The 22,706-nt window shown below is 37.1% G+C and overlaps 2 protein-coding genes across 3 annotated transcripts in view; one reads left to right on the forward strand and one right to left on the reverse strand.

Moving 5' to 3' along the window:
- Window positions 1-16,856, forward strand: part of LOC140136427 (uncharacterized) — a 29,956-nt gene extending 13,100 nt beyond the window's left edge. Inside the window, exons 8-19 of the mRNA XM_072158152.1 lie at window positions 3,621-3,686; window positions 4,635-4,721; window positions 5,233-5,319; window positions 5,558-5,626; window positions 7,447-7,590; window positions 8,451-8,519; window positions 8,955-9,029; window positions 10,408-10,482; window positions 11,243-11,299; window positions 12,667-12,815; window positions 13,322-15,244; window positions 16,368-16,856. Of these exons, the coding sequence (XP_072014253.1) occupies window positions 3,621-3,686; window positions 4,635-4,721; window positions 5,233-5,319; window positions 5,558-5,626; window positions 7,447-7,590; window positions 8,451-8,519; window positions 8,955-9,029; window positions 10,408-10,482; window positions 11,243-11,299; window positions 12,667-12,815; window positions 13,322-15,244; window positions 16,368-16,552 (2,986 nt within the window). The 3' untranslated portion in view covers window positions 16,553-16,856. The remainder of the gene's footprint in view (window positions 1-3,620; window positions 3,687-4,634; window positions 4,722-5,232; window positions 5,320-5,557; window positions 5,627-7,446; window positions 7,591-8,450; window positions 8,520-8,954; window positions 9,030-10,407; window positions 10,483-11,242; window positions 11,300-12,666; window positions 12,816-13,321; window positions 15,245-16,367) is intronic.
- The window catches only part of LOC140136198 (uncharacterized), a 66,741-nt gene that overhangs the window by 38,498 nt on the left and 5,537 nt on the right, over window positions 1-22,706 (reverse strand). Inside the window, exon 6 of one of the 2 annotated variants that reach the window (XM_072157910.1) lies at window positions 20,715-22,352. The exons of the other annotated variant lie outside the window; for it this stretch is intronic. Coding sequence (XP_072014011.1) covers window positions 22,272-22,352 — 81 coding nt within the window. The 3' untranslated portion in view covers window positions 20,715-22,271. Of the gene's footprint in view, window positions 1-20,714; window positions 22,353-22,706 lie in introns of those variants that run through there. 2 annotated transcript variants of the gene reach the window in all.

Here is a 22,706-nt window from a genome sequence, read left to right on the forward strand (position 1 = left end):
AATACATCTTGGTTTTGACCCTATTTTTCAACTCAAAACCCAGAGAAAATATCTTACCCTTCCCAGAATACTTTACAACATAATAGGCCTACATCCCCTCATTGCAACAAATGACGCTCCCATTTGTACAGGTTTCCTTTGTTTTCATTTTGAGAATAGACTGGCTGAACATTGCTCGCTTGTCAAGAAATAAACATATTTTGCAAGATATGGATGTGCTCTGTTCACTGAGGTATATTTCGTCACTATCGACCCATGTGGCACAACATAGCGAATCAGTACAGAAAATTAAAATGGAAGAAATGCATTATGGGAAGTGTAAGATACGTTCTCTGCTCCAGGTGGTGTATGACGTGCAGTCCCTAAATTCAGTAAAATTTCATCGTCAACCGTGTAATTGAATGGGCTGATTCTGAAATTTTAAAACGCTTGAAATATCACAAACAAATAGGCCTATGTTGATAAATAATATAAATACAAGCTAAAACCGTTGGGGTTCGATAATGAACCCCACAAAACTAACCAGTATACGGAAAATGCCATACGGCCGGGCTGTTTCACGAGTTGCCGCCTGCTCTGCTCCGAGGCACAACTTATTAAAGTTGAACTTGTTATGCAAATGAAACATTTTACGCTCTGTAGCTTTTTAACACAGAGATTTTGGACCTTGCTTTTGTTATGTTAAAAAACCCAAACATTACTTAATTACCATATTTCCCAGCTAGGTAGAAGAAATATCAGTTCGGGGGCACTGCTAATTCAAAGACGTCTCTGATATCAAAGACGGGTCAGTGATTTCACATACGGGGGTCTGTGATATCACATACGTCGTGCTTTTTTTACATTTCGGCACTAGATGCAGCACATCGGAACGAAGGTGACTGTATCGGAATATGCTTTCCTATGTTTAGCAAATATCTGCCTGTGCAAACATCATATCTATCTGTGCAAATTCTGACAAATGGTCCCAGAAAACACTTAGATTGGCAAAATCGAGCCATTTATGACCCAAATCCAACGTTTTGAAGTAACAAAAAATCCCAAGTCATGCGGGGAGTGAATATTTTGGCAAGGCAAAAAAAGGAGGGAACAATGAATTTTTGGCCAGTCAACGAGGGGTGAGGGGAGCGATTTTTGGCACGCATTGTGGCGGCACCTTTTCAAAAATATATTCAAAAATGACTTGAAAAATGGTAGGTCCCTACGGAAACGTTCAGGCCTAACCTCGTGGCCTGACTCTTGCACACGTGCATGTGATGAATTCAGAGAAATAATGGACACTTGTATTTTATTGATAGGGGTAGGGTTTTGTTATGATTAGGTGGCTCAAAATAGATCAACAAATTACGGTAAACCAGGCGCGTGCCCACTGCCCAGGGAGTGGGGCTTTGGGGCCTGCAGCCCCGGGTCTTAAAAAAAAATGAGGGAGACAGAGAGAGAAAGAGCGAAGGGAGAGGGAGGGAGAGGAAGGGGAGTGACATGACAGAGCAGTGGCATAGCCAGAACCGTTTTTTTTGGGGGGGTGCTGATTTTGAAAAAGTGGTTCTTTTTTTTTCCAGGGGCGATTTTGTAAAAATGGACCTTCTTCACAAACTTTGGACCTTTTTTTGACTAAAAAAGCATAAAAAACATATTTTTTTGCTACGCTTAATCATGATGGTCGGAAAAATAAGTTAATAATAGGGGCCTAATGCAAAATGATGCACCAATTGGCTTTTAGTTTGAGGATAATATCCCCCTCACAAGTCGGGTCCGTTGAAATCTGTTATGCCCAAAATAATACGAATAATAAGTGTAAACTTTTACACCAAATGACTTTATTGTGCCTTTCATAACTTTTTAAAATAATTCTCCAAGTTCTGAGGGAGCACAACCCCCTCAGGCACCCTTCTCCGTCAAAAAAGAAAAGGCTAACTTGCAAGTATCCATATAGGCCTAATTGAGCAGGTTCATACCCATGCAGAAGTCAGGTCCGCAGGAAATTTGTTACGAATTATAGGCCTATCTTTTATAGATATAATGACTATAGGCCTATTATAGCATAGCACATCCCCCTCAAGCACCCCTTGCGTCAAAACAGAAAAGCCTAAACTTAGGCTGAATTGGAGGAATTATTGAGCACGAGTGTTCATATAGGCCTAAAACTAAAATTCGCGGCTCAGTTGGAAATCTGTAAAAAAATATATGCACCGAAAATAACCAATAAACATGTTACACCAAATGGCTCCATTGGGGCTTTCACATTGAAAAATGACTAATTCGGAGGGGAGGGCACATCGCCCTCAGACACCTAGCGGGCTGCCGCGCCGATGTTCATTCTTTTGAAATTTTGTGTAGTTCAGCCCCCAACGGTCCCGGATTCTGGAAACGCCTAGTAATTCTAGTAATAACGATGATAATAATTTTAAGAAATAAAAATGTTTTAATGAAACAGTGACAAAAAATGTTTCTAGTTTCTTCTTGGTATTGGTTGAAATTATTTCCATGAGTCGGGGCCTGAACAATTAATTTTCTACTCCCCCTATATAATGTTGCAGTTCAAGTATGAGTACTCTATGAAATATTATTGTAAAAGTTTGGTGCATTCATCACCACGTGTTGAGTTTTGATGTGTCCGGGGAATTGAAAGTCTGCAAAATGTCGTCGAGGGAGCAAAGTTATTCTGCAGCATTTAAGCTCAAAGTTATGAAAAAGAGCAACAATTTTTTTAGCATTCTCCGATTTCTCACGTTCACTAGAAAGAGTGTATCCCGAGCCCGCGATTTAATTCATAAATTGGATAGTAAAATTAGCAGGAGCTAGCAGGCACTTGGGCTAGCTACAACCCTGATCATGCTGATTAGGCCTACTCGCAAAATTATTCCCGTTGCGCCAGTTCACGTTCACAATATCGTTTGCGGCTGGCTTTTGAGACTAGGGAGTATGTGATTTATGAGACGTCTTTGAATTATGATTCTGGCAGGTGACTCGGCACAGAAGAGTCTTTGATATCAGAGACGTCTTTGAATTAGCAGTGCCCCCGAACTGATATAACATTACACCTGAATCCACGAAGTCCGATGTTGACCTACGTTTGCCATATGGTTTGCAGCCAATCAATTAAATTACTCAATAGGAAAACAGTCTCCTGTGACGGAATTTTGAATAGATTGCATGGGCGTTCGATACGTACGTTTGGAAATCGCAATCTCTCTAATATGTCTAGACCATTTTAGGTTTGCAAAATGGGAACCTAAATATATTTGGCATGTGCAAAGGGGGGGGGGGGGAGACAAAGATTTGTTATCAGGCCGAGGGGGGTGACAATTTTGGCACGCCATTTGGACATTTTTCCCCCGTTTCATAAATATTGCACAGCCCTTAATTTGTCGTACGCACAAAAAAATAATATGAAAATAAGTAGGCCCTTATAGGTTAATGGAAAAAAATGGAAGGAGAGAGGGAAAGGGGCAGGGAGTTAGTGAGAGAGGGAGGGAGAGAGGCAGGGTGGGATTAGCCTTTTACTTTCGTGTATAGGACGTCATTTCAGTTTAGATTTAATAATTGAGCATAGGCCTTCAACAACAGTTTTGAAGGACTGTGCTTTGAGTAAATGCTGTACGCTTATACAACTATTTCAGGAGCTTCTCTGTTAAAGGACTTACGGATATTGAGCCTGGGGCATTGAATTTTTCATTACTATACCTGTGAGTATTACTTCAATAATTGAATGTATTTGAAAAACGTTAGTGACATTCTGTTAGTCTGAATTTTAACATTAATGTAGCGCGCAAAAACTACTTTTTAAACCAAAATGAAGATGAATTTAAGTATTTGATGGACCAGCGCGCGCACAGCGAGTAATTTCTTGCAATTTTGCCCTAATATAGCCATCCTATTATTACTTCCAATCGCGCTCAATCGGGTATTAATGGATAACAATATAATTATACGAGGGGGTATCAAAAAGTTTTAGAAAACGCCAGAAGTGAAAGAGCTATATCAATGAAATTTTGTCAGTGCAATCACTGGTCCTTATGTACATTATGGACCAAAAATGGTCTCATAGGTATGTTTACTTTTTTTACAGGTGGCACTAGATGCCAATAACCTGCTGCCCCCAGTCACTGCCATAAACTGCAAGATTGAGAAAATTGAGGCAAGCAGCATTATTAAGATCCTGCTTTTGAAGGGTTGCAGTGCCTAGAAAATTGATGATGAAATGAAAGTTATCTTCGGTGGTGATTGTGATATGTCACTGTCGCTTTTTGGAAAAGGAATTTTTATTTCATCACAGATTTTCTGGGCACTGTAACCCTTAAAATGGAACTTAATCATGCTGCATGCCTCAACTTTCTCCATTTTGCTGGTTATGCGGTTACATAAGCAGGTAGTGACATCTAGCTCCTGTAAAAAAAGTAAACATACTTATGAGACCAATTTGCACCATAGTGTACATAAGGACCAGTGATTGGACTGACAAAATTTCATTGATATAGCTCTTGCACTTCTGGGCGATTTCTAAAACTTTTTACCTCTGATAACAATGACAAGATCTCCCGCAAGATCTCATGTCTATTTCAGTCAGGTTTGAAATTGAAATCATTTAAAAGCAAATATTTTAGTTATGCATGATTTGGATGATTTATTTTCAGGCACATAGGCAAGATAGGGAAAATGCATTTTTTTCCCGGTGGAATATTTACTCCATCTAAGGGTGGTGACATTGACTTCGGCGACTGGTAAGTATGAGCATGCTGACGATGCCAACGTGATAAGATGATCAAAAACAGGACTTTATATATATTCGTTAAAAACAGCTTTATATAAACAGATAAAGAAATTAATTTGAAATTTGACATGTGATGAAACGTAAAATGTGTTGTTACAAAGTTATATTTAAATAGTTGGTGCGGGCACCAAGTTATTTTTTGCTTTTAATTATTAAAAGGTTTAAAACGAACCAGACAAGGGATCGTTCAATGTTCAATTGACGCCAGGTGGGGAGTGGGAGTTTTGACAAAAAGAATCGGCAAACAAACAAATTCGCGTTCTCCCATCGCGTCCACTCAAAATTTTCGGATATCCCCTTTCGCCCTTTTACTCCATTTAAAACTTAACATTACCCCATCATGGTTCTAGTAAAAAATCAGATTCCCCCTCAAGACCGCTCAAAAATCACGGACCCCCCTGGCGTAAATATTGAACGGTCCCTAATTTCTTTGTTCGATTATTTTACTCTCTTATTTTTAGCACAATTTCGTCTGGTGTGTATGCAGATGAGAAAATCACTGATATTTCACCAAGAGCCTTCGATGGAATTCGAATGGTAAAAAAACTGTAAGTTTTGTGACACGGTTAAAAACCTCATCCCCCGCTACCCAATCAAAATGCAATCATGCTACATCACTAATTAATCATGCTACATCACTACTTCTACAATGTACAGCGAATTGTTACTGGGACGCCCACGATGTATAACACAATCATTGTTGTATTTGTTGTCTTATTGATGTTGTTGTTGTTATTGCAATAATTGTATGTTTTTCTTTGATTTGTTTTACAATTAAAAACGTAGTAGTTTGCGTGGTCACAGAATAAAACATCTACCACCAGATCTGTTTAGAAACATTGATTTTTTTGCTATGTAAGTATATCTTTTGAAAAGCGTAATAATAATGATATTAATAACAATAATAACACAAATAATTTCTTTTCAATGAAAATGATGTTTTGTATGTTTGTGTTTGATTGTTTGTTTATTACCTGCTGTTTTTATTCGAATAGAAAGAAATGTAACTTGATCCCAATGAAGCATATTTATTTTGAAGAGAGCCGCAACTGATAGTTTTGAATATTTTTTGTTGTTGTTGTCTGAAGGGGTCGGAGGGGACCATGCCTTAGCAGTGTTTGAAATCAAATATTGACACATGATGCAGTCATGTCTACAGTAGAATCCATCTCGACCTTTGCAGGACTTAAACCCCATTAAAAGCTATTAAACCAAGATAACACTCATTGAAACAGCTCAACTGATTAAATCGGATCTTCTCTGGTTGTGCACATGTGTCTGTTTTACACGTGCGATATCGCAATAAAGCTGGTATTATAGCTTCAGATTATAAAGGAAACGGAAGGAAACAATGGTACGTGCACCTTTGTTCACGAAATGAGACAATGGCCTGCTTTTTGTTCACGAAATGAGACAATGGCCTGCTTTTTGTTAACCAGCATTCTTGAAAATGAGCAACATAATGATTGTTGACTTAACACGGTTTGCAAATAATTTCTTCATATTTTTGGTGTTATTTGTCGTTTACATATCCTTCCTAAAACACAAAAGTGCGACCCTCTCCAAACACCTAAATTAGCTAAAAATTTAGGACATGTTACAAAACTATATTTTCTAGAATTTCATAGAATAGTGTAAATGTAGCTTGTACCGTTTTTTTGTGGCATCCTTCAGAACGGAGCGGTCCGTTACCAATATAGCTCAATATTTTTGGTCAAATCTCCATTCAATTAACACGGGGAGTTGGCTAGCTATGAGCTAGCTATGCTTTGCCCTCACTCATATTCTACGAAAGTGCGACCCCTTCTGAACATCTAACCTAGCTGTAATTTTAGGTCATGTTAGAGAAATATATTTGCTAGAAGTTTGGAGAATAGTTTAAATATTGGCTGGTTATTTTTCACACAGTGATGTTAACTAGTCAAGTGCCCATTCTTCCAACATACATCATTTGTAGAGGTCACGCGTCAATGGTGAGAGCACTGTGTATTGTGTATAGGAAAACGGACAGTAACTGCAGTATGACAAATAAAGCTGACACAGAAGAGGAATAGTATGGGTTTTGCAAAGGTGATCCCTAGACTTGATACAAACGGTTTCATTTGTGCACCTGTGTATGATTTTTCTCGGGATGGGGAAAACACCTAAAACGTTCGTTTATATATAGATATATTAGTGGCGTTATCGCAAGAACCACAAGAACTATGGAGCCCTGTTGACCTTGACCTATTTTGTGATGTTACCTATGTAGCAAAACATCCAAAACAACGTTTCTTATTTTGATTTATTTTCACCAGAGGAACAATTTGAGACCAGTTTGATTAAAATTGGAGCATTTTTCAATTGTAGACGCCCGTGGACCCCAAAATCTGACCTTTGACCTTTTTTGCCTACAACTCAAGAACTGTGCGTCGGAGACATGTCGAACTACTTTTTTTTCTAAATCCCTATGATGAGAGCAATGCATTTGTATGGTATTTAACAAGATTGGACCAAAATTCACCACCTGCATAAACGATTATTTTGTAATTATGCAAATTAGGCACTGTTCCACTACTTGAATTTTTGGGAATTTTGAAATGTTATTTAATATGTTTGTCTGAAATGAATAGTAATTAAATGGATTCTGTTGCAATTAGTTGTGGTTTAACCCCTATTATTCTTAATTTGATTAGCCGATTGAGTAACAATCTTCTAGAAGATTTACCCGACGGATTTCTACGATCATCACCTAATTTGACGGATCTCAGCTTGTATGGAAACCGGCTGAAATGTATCTCCAACAAAACGTTTATGGGATTAAGAAGTCTGAAGAGATTGTAAGAAAGTTTCTTTATAACGGGTGTATGTTCTAAAACTTCGACGCGATGCAGTTTAAAACGTTCTCTTTTATCACATTGACTGCAATACAAATATAATTTATTGTTTCCACAGTTATTCTGTAAAAATATCTGGACAAACTGCTCAAATAAATGATCAACATGTACACTCAATTTATATAGGTTAAGTTTATTTCATAATAGCTCATAATCTATTGCAAATTCTGTAAGTCAAGTGTTAATGGGCAGGCCTATACTACGCGGATTCGTATGTGCGTGAGAATAAAAGTACGTCGCACTAACTTCACGTAAAAGTTCAGGGTTTGTCTTTCTAAGTATTATGGGCTGTAGAGTGTCATATCTTTAAAACCAGCCAGGAACCCTTAATTTGATAGAAATCTGTGTACTGATCCCATTTTGAGAAAAAATTGAAACAATTCTGAAATCCAGGCCGTCCAAACGAAAAGTGTGTGAAGTCCAAGATGGCCACCAATCTAGTTTCCAATTGATGAAATCCATTTACATGGCCAATCAGTATTCAAATTAACAAACTCCTTTAAATTACTAATTTTCTGGCTTTTGATATGATTTTGGTGTCTAATTATATGTAAACTGAGCAAAGAATATTTACAGATATTGCCAATTAAATTCACTATGGTCTTTATTTTCCCCCAAGTTGATATCTCAGAAAGTTTTTTACCGCCATGTATCGAACCCGGGCTAGAAGCGAGAAATTTAACAAATGAGCCGCTCTCCCTTTTTTGTTTTTGTTTATTTGTATTTGTTTTTATTTTCTGCGTGGCTAGTGGTACACTCCATAAACCAAAATAACACTTTTCATTCTATGTCGTTTAATGCAGGTATCTGTTTGGGAATCAAATAACTGAAATCCCCCCGTTGACGTTTTATGAGACAAATTTGGAAGAATTGTACGTACTAATATCACCCTTCAGAACATGTTATACCAAGCAATCGCTCGGAGCCTCTTGGTTTTTTTATGACGTCACTTCTGTGGCTATTCGGCAGAGCGACTGCCGATACCTAATCGATAAGTCGTTAGCATGCCGGAGCGTCACGTCACAAGCAGACAACTTTGGCGCACCGACACTTGGAGCGACTGCACGCTGCAGTTGTAAAAACGCCACCAGCGTTTGATCACTGGCGATTTTTGAATCGCACGATGCGACTGCTAGTGTGACATTCCCTTAAATTTTTTATAATATTATTTGTAATTTCCGTTGATAGACTTCACCTGTCATCATATTTCGAATAAAACCGATATAAAACCTAGAAATCGTAGGTCTGAAACTTAAATCAAGAAATTCATCTTTATTTTCCACAAGCCTTTTCTTTTGTCTTTTTAGGTATATATTTGGAAATAATATTACTTCAATAAGCAAAGAAGCACTACGAACACACGAATGTACGCTTCAAATTGTGTAAGTATTGAGAATTGTCTGTCTAAAGGAAAATGTGAAAAAAAATTAAACACGTTTCAATATGTTTATGGCCTATGCTCACGATGATTAAACTTTTGATATCCAAATTTGGTATCAACCTTCGAAGGAAAGTGTATAGAAAATTATTATAAAAATTATTTTGCCATAAACTCATCAAACTCTGATTAAATGGGGATGGAACTAGTGGCGACTTTTTAATTTGGCTGTGTTTATTATGGTTTTGTTAGAATATCCGTTTTGATTTTCACCATTTTTCACTTGCAACTGCAAAAATGTCCAACTCAGTACTTCATTTCGAATACAACCATCAGAAATAATCGATATTTCTTTTGTGGTATACAAATTCATCCATCAATGGGTATATTCACGCGTTGATTTTGTAAAAAATGGCAGTCAGAAGTAAAAATTGGTGCAATCAAAATCGAAATTCTGACAAAACTATGATATATGGTCCACAACTTATAATTTCCCCCCTAATACTTTTTAAAATAAGTCGAAACATATTTTACGAAATGTAAAAATGTAAAAAAATATATATAGCCCCATTTGTTTTACCCATGGACCAAATTAGAGCCTCACACATCATTGCGTTCAGTCACAATGGTTATAATTGTGTAAGAAAAGAGGCCGTTTTAAAAGTTGCACTTGAGTCCATAGCAGTCAGGTTTTCTTTAACAAACACATGAATAGACCTGGCATACTGTATTGTTTGAGAGCTGACTCCTATGGACTCAGATGCAACTTTTAACACTGTATAAAACGGTATCTTTTTTTTTACATACTGAATCATTGTGACTGAACGCAATGGCGTGTGAGGCTCTAATTTGGTCCATAAAACAAATAAGACTACCGATACATTTTTACACATTTGCATTCGATTTATTTTAAAAAGTATTAAGGGGGGAACTTATAAGTTGTGGACCCTATATATAGCCCAGTATGCTGATGCTGTAGAAAGTTGTGAAATATATTTTATTAGCGGAATAATACTTTAAAAAGCTAAAAAAGTTGCTCTAAAAAAGCTCAAGACGACTAAATTTCACACCTCAGTTCAAACCCGGATAAAGATTAAGTATCAATCATTATGGTTTTCTTCTGATATTTACAGAAAGAATGAATATTACTGCTTTAATAAATTTGGCCGAGAAAATTTATTTTGAATTGTAAAGGTGTAGCTCACAATTTCGCTCATTTTAACACCGAATTTGATCGGCGCAGTGCCTAATTACATAACTGAGTGAGCCTTGTATAACAAAAACTAGCCAGTGACCCGCGTTCTGAGTGTTTAGTCACAAATACGGTGTATATGTTGTGCCTTTCTCTTAAATATTTCCTGCTTTTAAATTACAATTTTTAGTCATCTTTACTACAACTGTTTAGAAGTTATTGAAGAGGGAGCATTTGATTGCACAGCAGAAAGTAGATGCAGCGTGTAAGTATTTTATCAATATGTGACCATCCAACACAAACCAGCCGTAAAATCGGCAAATTGTATTCTGAGTTACAGTGTAAAATGTGCATGAAGGTCGTATTCATAGGTACCTCAAGTTGGTGCTATATGTATCTCATTCTGCTAGTGCCAGTCAAATACCTTTTAAACCAATCAATAATCCTATTGCTTCAAACTATGTCTATATAATTCTTTAAAAATAGCTCTAGTCTTTGTTTGCTTTGGCTAAATCCTGTTGAAGTGGTGGGTTACAAAGCATTGTAGTTTGTCTATGTATGAAAAACCAACAAGTAACAATGAGAGGACATTCCTGAACCTCTTTGACTTGGAAATGACAGCCCAGTATGACTGCATGCTTGATATTTATTACCAGCGATGTGGGAAAAGAGACACGTGTAGAACCGAAATAAGGTACCATTTTGCTGATGAAGCAAAGTTCAACAAACCATAACTCCGCTTCTGGATCTCTTTTGAAGTCAAATGATATATCATTTTAAAGCTTATGATATATATTTTCTAAACACGAAATAAAACAAAATTGACCGGGCCGCCCTTTTTGTGGTGGACGGTCACATATGTTTACCTGTGTTTATAGCTCGGGAGATTAAGCCAACGACGACCTCAAGGTTAATGAAAATAATGATTGGGTGATGCTAATAATGATCAATGATGATGATGATTATGATGGTAACGACGATAATGATAATGATTACTATGATGATGATGTAATTTTAATTTACAGATATTATTCTAAGAGCTGCTTGTCTGAAACACCTCATTTTCCATCTTACGTTAGAATGTAAGTAAAATTTGATTCTACTGAACATATAGGACCAAGTAACATTTTAGAGTCATGCTTACACTGGTAATTCAACAGCATTTTAAAGCTTAGGCTACCTATGTTTCAAGTGATTATTTCATGATTTTGCACGCCCATTTTCATTGAAAGGCGACGGTTTAGGATTGTCAAAAGATTTGCTTCTTGCATAATTAGAAGAGTGGGCACAAATCGGGTTTGTAACAAAGTAACCAAATTCATTTAAAAAAGATCGGGCATTACGGCTTATAATAATAATAATTATTATTACAGACTTGACATTTAGTATGGAATATTTTTTCGAAAAGTATCAAGACTGGTCTGTAAGGGGTTTGCATAAACCGCACGGGCTTAATATTAATTGGGGGGTGTCGGGAGATGGTGTACAATAATTGTATAATAGAAAATGTGCTTTCCATGAGTTTACATTATGGTTCTCATAATGTAGTGAATCTGCCTAAAATGGCGGAAATAGGGAGGCTAAATTTGAGCTTTGTGAGGGACACAATTTCGGACTTTATGCATCATTGTTCTGTTATTATCAAATTTATAGGGGTTTGAGGTGATATTTCCTATACTTCGGCAGCAATTCGCATTCATGACAGCTGAAATACACTTGCAATGTATCAATTTTTTGAACATGGGAGGAGCTTAGAATATGGCTTTTAAAAGTGGTACGTACTCTGAAAGTTTGAATGGCCTCCCTGAGGTCAAATGTTATAAACTTAAGGTACAAATCAATTGCGCGGATTCTTGGTTTTCCAATGAACTCACGCACTGTCTTTGTGTACAGTAAGTTTATAACATTTGGCCCCAGGGGGCCATTCAAAATTTCTGAGTGCGTGCCACTTTTCAGAGCCATATTTATAAAGCTCCTCCCACTTTCAAAACTGGTAGATTACAAGTGCATTTCAGTTCTGTCGAACACTCATTGGTGTTTAGGTTCAGTAAATATCACCTCAAACCTCAATAAATTTGATAATATCAGAATAATGTTGCTTAAATTCAGAAATTTTACCCCCAACAAAAATCGAATTCAGTCTACATAAATCCGCCATTTTAGGCTAATTCATTACAACATTAGAACCATAATTTAAACTAATGGAAAGCACATTTTCTGTCAAAAATTACTTTACACCATCTCCTGACACACCCCAATTAATATTTATCCGGTGCGGTTAATGCAGACCCCTTCCAGACCAGTCTTCGAATTTTGCGAAAAAATATTCTATACTAAATGTCAAGTCTGTATAAGAAAAACACAATATTTTTCAACTGTTTTGTAGTTTTTATGACAAGATGGTTGAAATGGCTCGTTAATTTGTCACTTATTTCTGCTGTCGTCACAGGTTTGGCGTTGGAGATCACGTTAATGCTCGATTACCTTATCTGTCTGAGCTAAGGTTCTTTGGTTTTCAATGTGAACCACCATATTGTATTCCATGCAAACCAGGTACCTTCGGTGACCGTGTTCACAACTGTCTTACTTGTCCAGCAGGTAAGCTTCAACATTCCATTTATTTATTATAGTTCACTCAAGCACTTGTATTTTTCTACTAGTTATAATGTGGTATTTAGAGAATATAGATATTGCTTTTAGCCGCTGGAGTGCACCTATCGTCTCATAACACGGGCGACATCATTATTTTTTTACGCCAAAAATAATGATGTCGCGTGTTATATGAGATGATAGATGCACGACAGCGGCTAAATACAATACCTTTATTCTCATTCTTAAACACTTCAATTCAAATAAATATATTAATCATAAGTATACCAAATTTTAATAAAATTAAATCCTATTTTACAAGGAATTACCTAGGGCTTAGAATCGATCATTCCTGTTTTTGCTATGCACATCCAAAAATTATTGGTTCCAATAGCGCGTACGAATGTGTAACATGGTATCATATCACACGGGTAAGAACCAATAAGATTGAAAGAACATTCTCAAGTGTTTAAGAATTGTTAACTAAGAGCCTCTTCCTTGTCTGCTCATAACAGGTGGGTATTATCAGGAACGTAGTGGTCAAGTGTCGATAGAAACGGAAGGTATTGGCTGTGACCTTTGTACAAATGGTACTTTTGTCTCTCCTAATCAAGCTCCTGGAACACGACCATCAAATTGTCAAGTATGTCCGATAGGAACCAACAAAAATATGTTCGCAGGATTCCGCGCCTGTCCATGTTTAGACGGATACTACAGAAAGGATAGATTTGGTCCATGTATGCCTTGTCCAAAGGACGGCATTAATTGCTCTCACGAGTTTCAAAAGTTGAAGCCAGGATTTTGGTGGACATGGGAATTTTCGTTGAACAAGTCGGCCCACAATCAAGATCAAAATCCTAGCATCGAATACAAAGCATTTGTTACAAACTTGTTGACATATAATAGGAGCTATGACACAACAAGCACTAAGTTTGACGGTGCGCTTCCAAAGCCATATCCGTGCCTGCGAGGTATTGACTCTTGTCCAGCTTTAAATGGAATTGATGGATCTTGTGGAGAAGGTTATGAAGGATGGCTTTGTTCCAGATGTAGCAGTGACTACTACTCATGGTTCGAATATTGCATTAGATGCCCACCAATCTGGCATTTGATTCTTGAGGCTTTATGTGTATTTATTTTGGTATGCATTGTGGCTTCAATCACGATTCGGGATGTTAGAAGGCAGTCCGATGCAAGTCGTTCCCTGGTAGACATCCTTGTCGCTCGATTTAAAATTGTTCTTGGTTATTATCAGATAACTGGTGCTATATTCACTTCACTTCATAACATTCATTGGCCACAGGAAATCATGGATCTAGCAACTGTGTTCAGGGTATTCGAGTTCAACATATTCAAGCTAATAGCTAAACCTAGTTGCTTTATAGATAAACTTGAGTTAAACATCTACAATGAGTTCGTTCTTGGGTTGATTTTTTGCTGTCTTGTTCTTATTTTGCCATGTATTATCTACTTATGCAGGTGGCTTTATCTCCAGATTAAACTTTCTAAGTACGACAGAAATGTAAATCGGGAAAAAGTGAAAAACTACTTGAAACACTTGCGGTCAAAGTGTTACTTGTTTATAGTACTGGTGCTGTTCATCACTTACTTGAGTTTGTGTGACGTGATTTTGTCTTTAATGCCGGTAGCTTGTCAGGAATTCTGTGTTGACGAGAACAATTTTGACTGTAGGCAACGATTACGATCAGATTATTCAATTGATTGCCAGACACAGAAACACAAGGACTTCATCAAGGCAGCTTACTTTGCTCTACTATACGTCGTTGGATACCCTTTAGTTGTCTTCATCGTTACTTTAAAGAACTCTCCTCGCAAGTTGAAAGAAGCCCCGGTAGATCAAGAACATGAAGATGACAATGAATCCAATTGCACGGAAGAATTCACGATGGATGAGGATGACGATGAGTTTGTAACTGGTAGAGAAAATCACCTTGATGATGTATCAAATATCGTTGTGGAAAATGAGGAGACGGAGAGTATGACAGCAGAAGAGACACCACGTGTCTCTAAAATTTGTACCCAAACGCAGATGAACAATCACAGTTTAAAGTATCCTTTGTATATCCGATTTCTCTGCGAGAATTACAAACCAGAGTACTGGTATTGGGAGATGGTGGAATTGGTACGTAAAGTGTTGCAGACAACTCTTGTAGTTCTGTATGGTTCTGGAGATCCTTTTTACTTAGGAGTGACTATAGCTCTATCAGTAATATTCCTCACCAGTCATGCATATTTCAAACCAATGAAGGATAGCTTTGAACATTGGCTGCAGATGACTTCACTGGTAGCCATCTTTCTCAACTTGCTTTGTGCTGAGGTTTTACTGGTTCCACTTACAGACCCATCAGGACACCGACAAACAGCGATGGCTGTATTCGTTATTCTACTCAACATGTTGGTTGTTCTCCTTGCTGTGGGTAAGTTTACCTCTCCAAAACATGCAAAAAGATATTGTCTGAGAACCTGAGACGAAAATATCTAAATACTTCTCTACTGAGAACTGCTACGTTCAGTAAATAAATAAAAACAGCATTCAAGCATAGCAGCCTAATACCCCTGTCATACTTTCATGCCGCGTGCGCATTACGTTTCACTACCTGGAGAGAATTGATCAAAATTGAATTCCCCTGAGGTTCGTATCTGACAATGAGTTGACCAGATCACAGGGATGTCATTATAGCTAGAGGCAGTATATAACACAAATGGGTCAATGAGCTACATAAAAATTACCTTGTGTGGTATTTAGTTTCCAGGAAGTGAGTTTTGCCTGAGGCAATTTGTGGTTAAATGTTGATCCCTCACTACAAGAGTTATTACCGTCGATTTGGTTGAAAAAGGAGGTGAGACATGATCAAATCTCTCCAGGTAACAAAACGTAATGCGCATGGCGTATCAGCCAATCACAAGCCCCGATTGTATCCGTTGTCAGCAATGCACGTGCGTCACGTCCCGGGGGGTTCTTCCTGGTTGAAGGTATACGGGGATGTGCCACGGTTTTGGGGTACCTTTTCAGCGATTTTGGTATATCGATGGGTGGGTTTTCAGTGGAGACCAATGCGCCTAATTGAGCGCATAATAACAAAAAAGAACATAAAAAGCACAATTATGGCAAATTTGGGTGCTTTTTGGGTGCTTTTTCTTGAAAATTGGTATACTGATGGGTAGCAAAAACAGCAAAAAGTAGGTATAGAGAAAGTCAGCATCCGAAAGTCTGCGTGGCACACCCCCGTACAAAATTTTTCGAAGAAACCCCCCCCGGGGTCACGTCGCGACGTCGCTCAGCAGCAGGCGGCATGTCAGTATGGAACCAGCATATAAGTATTTGTGATAGAATATTAAAACGCACCTTATTGTACAACCAGCTGTAGGATTTCATATAAGATATTTGCACCTATATTATAATGTGTGTGATAGTGTAATTTAAAAAGTACTGTCATTTAACTATCCAAAACCTTCTTTGATAGAGATTGTACAAATGAATCTAGCAGTGTGCTCTTAAGTATATCATAATAATAATTATTATTGTTTAATATGTTGCAGGTAACTCAATTCTGATTTTATGGCGGTCAGTGAAACAACATGGGCGTAATGGAATGTGCACCTGTCGAAATTGCTTGACAATTGTTACGGGACTACTTTCCAGTGCTTCAAATGTTAGTGGCCATGTACGTCCAAATAATCGAAATCCCAACCATGACACGATACAAAACCCAGTTGCAGTTTAGCGAGCATTAACAACACTTGGTGGTGGTTGTTTAAGGGGGTACTACACCCCTTGCCAATTTTGTGCCTATTTTTGCATTTTTCTCAAAAATTATAGCGCATTGGTGACAATTAAGATGTTGTAGGGGCAAGGACTACAACTATTGCTCTGAAAATTCAGCAACTCAAGGCAAGTAGTTATTGATTTATTGATCAAAAACTGGGTTTCCCTCATTTGTGACTGCAACTCCACAACTGCTGTCTGTGCCGCAATAAAATTTCCAGTGCAGTAGTTGTAGTCCTTGCCCCTATAATATACATATTTGACTTGTCACCAATGCGCTATAATTTTTGAGAAAAATGCAAAAATAGGCACAAAATTGGACAGGGGTGTAGTACCCCCTTAATTAATAGACAAGAGAAATTCCTACGGAAGTTTAATACAAAGAAAACTTTAACAACCCTTCATAATTTTGCATGAAATTAAAGAATCGGATAACAAGGTTTGTACAGTATTTTTTGTGGGACCTGAGAGCACATCGGACATATGGAATTGCATTCTGAATACGAGAAATATCCTTCTGATATTAACAAATAATTTTGATTTTGTGGAATTTCGATATTTTCAAATTTATAACAATTTTGAGAAGAAAGTATATGGATCAAGCATGCATTTAAACATATTCATTTACCAATCTGTGTAAAATAACAAATGATAATGATACAAATTAAAGGGAATAATCCGAAATTATTTGGGTGATAACGTAACTGATGCATACTTGAACTATGTTCTCAAAATTACCAAAAAAATATGATTTAGACAATTGATGATATATTTTTGATAGTTAATATTATTAAGTACAAAACAATAAAAATTTGAAATTAAGTTCAGCTGGGCTTCTAGCTGTTCTGGGGCGACCACTATTGCCTGCATTTCTATCAACAAATGTTACATACTTCTCATAGTTATATGTAATTGTATGCCTTGATGGAAGACTAGAGTTTGGAAAATGAGATATAAACAATCTTATGGTTTCTGCTTGACTCCATGTGCTACCTAATGTAACAAACGTAAAAATGTGCTCTTCAAACGTAAATTGGGGTTGAAGGTGTTGAGCTGCAGCTACGATTTCTAGTAAATGAGGTTGTTATGTCAGTGCTTAGTTGTGACTTTCAAAAACTCAAGGAGATATTCTATTATGTAATCATTTCTACCACTTCGAATATACCCCATTGTTTAAAACGACCTATCATAAGAGCACCGTCCAATTGGTCCATGGTTCAACTCTATTCAGTCACTTTTAGACAAAAGTGGCCCAAGCGGTTTTAAGACTAGGCTATACCTTCACTAGTATACCTACGATTTTATTGGAACAAGGCTTATCTGGTGGCTAAAGAAATTATCTTGATAGACATATAAATATCAAACCAAAAAGTAAGCAGCATACTTGTGTCATTCTATTTTCAAAATTGTACAAATTTTATTGTTACACCCTGTAGACCATTTTAAGAGCTAAAAACTTGTCCAGTTATAGTAATTAGTAAAATAAATCATAATATCCTGCTTTCATGTCTTAAAAATGTGAAGTTTTGTCAGAAATTATCATATTCTTTTTACCAACTGGTTGGTTTCCAAAATGCCAATTGGTCATGCTGTGTGAACATGGTAAACAGGGGACTGTCCTTGAGAGGTGCTTGAACCAAAACACTTCAAATTGTATGCATGGCTGTCTTTATCCAAGGTGATGATGTAATGACTATTCCAGCGAATATATTTGAAAATGGAGAAAATCCCAAAGAAAAATTGCCCCCCCCCCATCTGACGAGATGTGCACACTCCAACCCCCACTCCAATAGAATGACTCACGCTGGAGTTGTGACACCATCAGAATACAATGTGCATTACTTTGGAATAATTTACCATAAAATATGAAACATGCACATTCGGCTGCTGGAAAACATGGAAAAACAACTCCGTGAAAAATATCTGCCAAGAATTTCCATCATATTTCATGGTACAAAATAATGTTCTCCAATCTATCGTATTTTGCTGTCATGTCAGCATCTTTTGTTGGTACCCTTATTTTTGATACATTTTACTATTAGTTTTATATTTCCTATTAATTAACTAAAAGTTTGGAAAGTTTTTTCAAGCACCTACGAGGGCTGGTCAATAAGTTCCCGCAACTATGGTTTATCTCCGCTCATGCATGACTTGGATGGCTGTTACTTACGATAAATTCAAGTTTGTACTTTTGTCTTTCAAAACGAATTAGCGATGCTGAATGCTTAATTACGTAATGACATTAGCATTTCACAATAGCGTGTGGGCACTGCCTGATTTATGGTGAAAAGTAGTCAAGAAAATCTCGCGACAAATTGAGGTATTGTTACATAATTCCAAATATCTCGAGAATAAAAGTAAAGAATCTGGCACGGTTTTTGCAGTTTTATAGACCGATAACATAGGCATGATGCTGGACTCTTTTTAGACATATACCATTTTTATTAAAGAAAAGAAATCGTGTTGAATATCTCCAATTTTTAGTAGGCTTTATCACCCATTGTTCTTTACATAATAAGAGATAGAAAGATTAATCGATGACAAAATTTAACCAATGGTACCTGGTTTGATTGGGTATCTACTGATTATAAAAAGGGAGGTCCCAGTGGTGAAACCATAAACATTTCTTTCTTAATGAACCCTTAATTTCAAAAGGTCTTGTTTTTGTAATTAAAGTAGCACACCATAGAGAGGCTCTGGATTGTATAAGAAATTTGATTTTCAAAATGTATGTCTATTTCTAGCATAAGACTCGGTATAGCAATTCACTCACACAGCTACTGTTCCGCAAACCTTGTTTTAGTCATATTTTTAGCGCGTTTTTGATGAATTTTTACTTTTTTCATACATTTTTGGTACTTTCAATCATGCATACCATCAACGCATGCGCATATTTCTATTTTTGTTGCAACAAACTCTATTGTCCTGACTATGATCTCTAATACCATACCAATAATCATATTTGTTTTTGTTTCATTTTGGAGATAATTTGGATTCTTTCTTCTGCCGTGTGGGCTCTTTTTCGCGATTTTCACACCATTTTTGTTTGTTGTTATAGGCCTATTTTTGGTGAAGTTCAAAGACGGTCCCTTTCCTCATCTGTTGACGGATACATTTCTTCTTTCACAATTATCAATTGAATATACTCAGATTACCTCATACCAAAAATAAGGCTTGTAAACTGCTTTGGTCCTTACTTCTGCTTCTTTTTACTACACGTTCCTCAAAGCCAATTCAAAGTTCTCGCCAATGTTGACAATAAGGTACATATAGCAATGACTTTATGCAAATGAATTTACATAATTAAAGGTACTCTGATACTAATTGTTGTGCGTTTTCAAAGACAAAGGTACAAACTTTATTGATCGTAAGTAACAGTCATCTAAGTCATGCATGAGCGGAGATAAATAATGGTTGCGGGATATTGTTGACCAACCCTCGTATATCTCAAATTGTGACATGTACATATCGTGTTGCATGTCAATGGATAGCTACATTATTTTGAAACAATCACCTCTTTCACGCCTGAGTACACGTCTTGTGAATGTAGTAGGGTCTCAAACAGAATGTACCAAATTGACCATTATGCTGTGCAAGAAGCTGCAATCCCATATCTTCACAATCGGAGACCTATACAATCCCCCAAGATCACAGCGCTCGCCAGGGTAGTCAACGACTACCTAAAGAATATGGGAGTAGAGATAATGGAATAGCCTGCCATCAGCCCAGACCTCAACCTGATTAAACACTTGTGGGACCAGCTGTGCGTGTCAGAGTAGCCAATGCATTGAATGACCTGAAAAGAATCCTGGTTGAAGAATGGAATATCTGCCCACAGCAACGAGGTGCCTGGCTGTTGTGACTGCGTTTGATTTTTCCATCCGCTATCATGGCTATTGAGGTTAGTGACAAGTGTTTCTTGAGTCACCATAGCGCTGTAGGCATCGTCAATGGTCACTCTTTAGCGGTCTATGTCTATAGGCGAGGGCGTGCGGTCAATTCACACTCGTCTTATGGTTCTATATATACCACTAAGGCGATGCATAAAAATACGACGATGAACAATTTGTTTGTGAGCCATCTGAAGAAACTGCTTCGAAATTACTGAAATTTACCAAATTAAGGTTATTAATTATTTTAAACTGTTGTGATTTGGTAGTTCACAGCATCTTACGAATGGTAGTGAGCTTTGGCAAAAACTGTATTGCTCAATTCATAGCGAGTGTGTAGAAGAATTAAAATATCACAGATATACTTTTATAGGTGCTGCGGTTCTTGAGTTACGTTGTAAAGAGGGCTGAAACAACAACACTTTTGTAAAACGTACATAACTCATTAACAACAATAAATTAAGCAAGTTTGCAAAGTATATGATTTGCAGAATGAACTTTTGCAAAACATCAAGGTGTTATTTTTCAATAATATATTGTATCTAGATAATGAAAATCGATTTTTAGGTTGCTTCGACCAACAATACCTCGTCTACCCTTAAATAGCAAAAGAGTACAATTTGGGTTATATAGTCACCCTGACTCTATTACAGGGTCACTATACTACCACAGGTAGAAAAGCACAAACTAAAAATACACATGCATGTACATCAAGATGTAAATTTACATTATAAATTCCAATAGGCTATTTTATTGAAAATTATGACTTTGCAATAGGCCTACACATGTAAAAACTTCCAGTAATTCGATGTGAGCATGGTGAATAGCTGACACGCGTCAACGACTCTGAATGTAGAATGTACAGTTAATTGACTCCACGGGTAGAGTCAATTGACTCTGCAGTGAAAGTCAGGTCCGACTCCTTTTGAGAGTCAGTGCCAAATAATTACCGAGTCGTGCACCACTCCACAGATAGAGTCAATTGACTCCACAGGTAGCGTCAACTGACTCTCTTGTGATATTCAGGCGACTCCTTTTGAGAGTCAGTGCTAGTTTACTCCACTTTGAGAGTCACTTGACGCCATTCTGGCTATCAGTGTACCTCGACGGTCGCGGGGTACGCTGAGAGAGTTGATTTGTTAAAAATCTTATGTTAGTTATGTTTTTATTTTTGATTTGTAGACGCTTTCAACTATTACATGTATTTGCGACATTATTTATATCGGCACGGTACCAACAATCATATCCAATACGGATATTTGGTCCAAATGGTTCAAAACTTTCAATAAATGAAGAAAGTCCAGTTTTATAAACATCAGGAAATCAGGAAAACCCGGAGAAAACCCGAGGCAGAGAGCATACTGGAAACCAAGTGCAAATGCACAGAAATGTGTCGGCCACCACGGGCTCGAACTAGGTATCTCAGTAGTATATAGCGAGAACAGATTTTTTACCCTATATAACACGTGCCACGATGTAACTGAAGGGAGCCCTTACTCTCAAATACATTTCCGTGCAAGTATAGAAAAATAGTCATTATGAGATTATTTAAGGCTAAAAGTTATGTTGGCGCGCAATTATACAGGAAGAGTCATTATAGTAGCAGGTCGGCTGTTTCTCACGTTCTTGTCTTCAAATTTTAGTGGGCAGATATATGTCAGCCACTCTGACTGGCCCTGGTTCAAAGAAATATTTTTAGGTGCTGATAATAATTATTATGTGGTGTACCATAATTGGTAGTTAAAACAAAATGCGTTCGATCCTCTCCAGGCACTGTCTTCCAGACTTCTACAAAGTTGCATCCAATGAGAAACAAAGCATAGTTTCATCGTTGCTATTAGTAATGGTAACGTTTCCTTTGTAGTGGCCCTGTCAAATAATAAAGAAGCAAAATTCGAAAATTAAAAAATCAAGTGCTCATAACGTTACATGTAGATTTTTTTTCACGATACAGGGACATATTGTATCCTTGGCATTTGGAGAGAATGTGCCTAAATCCTCCTGATATGGATGATTGTAATTGGAATGAGGACGATTCTTAGCAAGTGTCAGATAATCAGCATATTTCCAACATTAAGTATATTGGCCACACTAAATCTAACTGCATCATTAATTATAATTGGTCCAAGTTTTGTACCTTGCGGGAGTCCATGTTTAATGTTTTGTGTGTAGAAAATACCTGCTATTATTATTATTATTATTATTATTATTATTATTATTATT

The sequence above is a fragment of the Amphiura filiformis genome, chromosome 16 (assembly GCF_039555335.1).
Source record: "Amphiura filiformis chromosome 16, Afil_fr2py, whole genome shotgun sequence".
Taxonomy (NCBI): domain Eukaryota; kingdom Metazoa; phylum Echinodermata; class Ophiuroidea; order Amphilepidida; family Amphiuridae; genus Amphiura; species Amphiura filiformis.